At 49.8% G+C, this 2,500-nt stretch overlaps 1 protein-coding gene across 1 annotated transcript in view; it reads left to right on the top strand.

Moving 5' to 3' along the window:
- LOC134071439 (WD repeat-containing protein 70) overlaps positions 1–2,500 on the top strand; it is a 61,317-nt gene that overhangs the window by 55,578 nt on the left and 3,239 nt on the right. Inside the window, exon 17 of the mRNA XM_062528154.1 lies at positions 784–946. Within this exon, the coding sequence (XP_062384138.1) occupies positions 784–946 (163 nt within the window). The remainder of the gene's footprint in view (positions 1–783; positions 947–2,500) is intronic.

The following is a 2,500-nucleotide window of genomic DNA, read 5'->3' on the forward strand; positions in this document are numbered from 1 at the left end:
TACCTACAGCTTTAGCGTGTATATTTTACAACACTCCTCAATCGGTCAGTCTGCCTTTTCATGAGCATGATCGTGGGGGTTGCGAGACTTTCTGTTTGTCAGAGCCACCGGCCCAGTGGCACAAACTTGCAAGCGTGTTTTTTTTCGCTCACAGGCGCTAGGGGAAGGAACCAAGGTCAAATAACCCTTCAAATGACTCTGAAGCGGATCAGTTTAGGCAAATTAAGCTAAAAAACCTGGTTCATGGTTCACCTCCATGTTACTCCACTGAGAACTGCCCCAGCAATTTCCAGTCATCTGTAAGTCACTTTGGATAGCAGCGTCAGCCAAATACACAAGCAAGTATGAAGCTGAAAGCATCAATGTGCGCTGTATGTGCACAGCAGTTGACTTATTCTTTTGGCTGCTGCTTTTATTCAAAGCGGGTTAGGTAAAGACGGACCAGTGTTCCAGAGAAACTCTGTGTTAAGTGCCTTGCTGGGAATTGAACCCTCAACTTTTTTGGCTACTGCTTGCTAGCCCCGTTCCTTAGTCACCATGTTGCTACTTCCACCCATACAGTATGGGCTCCTCTCATTCGTCTCTTTATCCATCCTCCCTTCCTTCCTTCCTTGGTCCTCCGAATCGTTCCCACTGATCTAGATAAAGAATGACGGGGTGGCAAAAATGGGATAGTCTATCCAGTGTTCTGTATAGATCAGTGGGAACGAGCCGGAGGATCAAGGATCGAGGAGAGAGTATTGAGAAGGGGCCGGTGTGTGACGTCCGCGTGTGTGTTTGCAGGACGAGGCGGTCGCGTGGCTGCCCACGGCGGGACGCTGTCCTCGTACATCGTGAAGAACATCGCTCTGGACAAGACGGACGACAGCAACCCCCGCGAGGCCATCCTGCGGCACGCCAAGGAGGCTCAGGAGAACCCGTACTGGGTGGCCCCAGCATACACAGAGTATGTGCACACACACACACACACACAGTGTGGCATACTTAGAAGCACTTTCAACACTTTTACAGTTAGAAAAAAATGTGTTTGTGAGTGTGCGTGTGTGTAAACCAGAGTTGATCTGTTCCTAACTGCATACACACACATGTGGACACACACACACACACAATTTTCAATTTCATTTCACTTATAGAGCACCAAAACACTACATATGTTGGTGCTTTACAGAGTGTCAAACATTCAGAGAGAGCCCAGTGTGCGCAAACTGGAGTTGATTTCATTGTAACTGTTACAGTTACATCAACTCATGTTTGCACGCACAGACACACACACGCACACACACACACTGCCCATATGTGCATGCATAACATGATCTCACTCACTTGACTCCATAAATGAGGTTGCACACAGGGTCAGGGTGACATGGAATTTTACAAGTGTTAGCAGAGATCAGTCTCCATTAGGACCCCTCCCCCCCCCACACACACACATACACTCACACACCACCTGGTAAGCAGGAAGGAACACACGCATGCATCTCACACTCCTGGGTGACGCAGACAGGTAGCAGGTAGGTCTCTGCGTTGTAACCAGAGAGCTGTGCAGGCCCCATTGTTGTGTGTGCGCGTGTGTGTGTGTGGGCGCGTACGGGATCATTCATAAAGCAGCTGGCTGCAGGTCACACCGTCTCTCACACACCTTCACACCCAGGGCCTTACACACACATGAAAGTTTAACAAGCTGTTCTGGCACACCGGTGGATCAGGTGTCCAGCTGAGAACTCACAAGCGCCCGCGCACACACACACACACACACACACACACACTCTCACACACACACACACACACACACACACACTCCCTCAAACACACACACTTGCACACCTTACTGTGTGGAATCCCACACAGGAGCAATACACTCAGACATTACACTGCTGTGCACACATGTAAGCTGCATACAACACATTAATAGGCACAAGGGACGGACACACACACACACACACAGACACACAGGGACACTCACTGGAAGACATACCACTATTGTGCAGCATGCATCAGTTACGAAGTATAGCTTCATTATATGGCCTACTGCTTCAAGTAGTCTATCTGGCTGCCCCACTTAACAAATAGTTGCCGCTGTTTCCACTATTAATAAAGCTTTAGTTTACCACAGAGGAGCCTGTGCCTCCTTCAATGTGTGTGTGGTGGAATCCGCAACCCCCACCCCACACACACACACACACACACACACACACACACACACACCCTCCTCTCCAGCCCGCCAACCTCTCCCCAACCTTTAAACAGCTTCTATCAACATGGTGGCTAAGGCTGTTTTATTGGTGGTAAAAGAGGTGATTTTTCAAACATGTCCAAAGCCATCCGTCTCGGTCGCTTTTGAACGCGCGCCCCGCTCTGCCTGTGTGGTGTTGCACGTCCGATGTTTATCACGCCGGTGGCTTTTAGCCGGTTTTGAAGCAGCGCCAGCCAGCGCTGGAAGCTGATAAGACGCTGTCAGTTCTGCTATCGCCGACATCTCTCTCCAGCCGTTTCTCACACT

This window comes from Sardina pilchardus, chromosome 23 (genome assembly GCF_963854185.1).
Source record: "Sardina pilchardus chromosome 23, fSarPil1.1, whole genome shotgun sequence".
NCBI lineage: Eukaryota > Metazoa > Chordata > Actinopteri > Clupeiformes > Clupeidae > Sardina > Sardina pilchardus.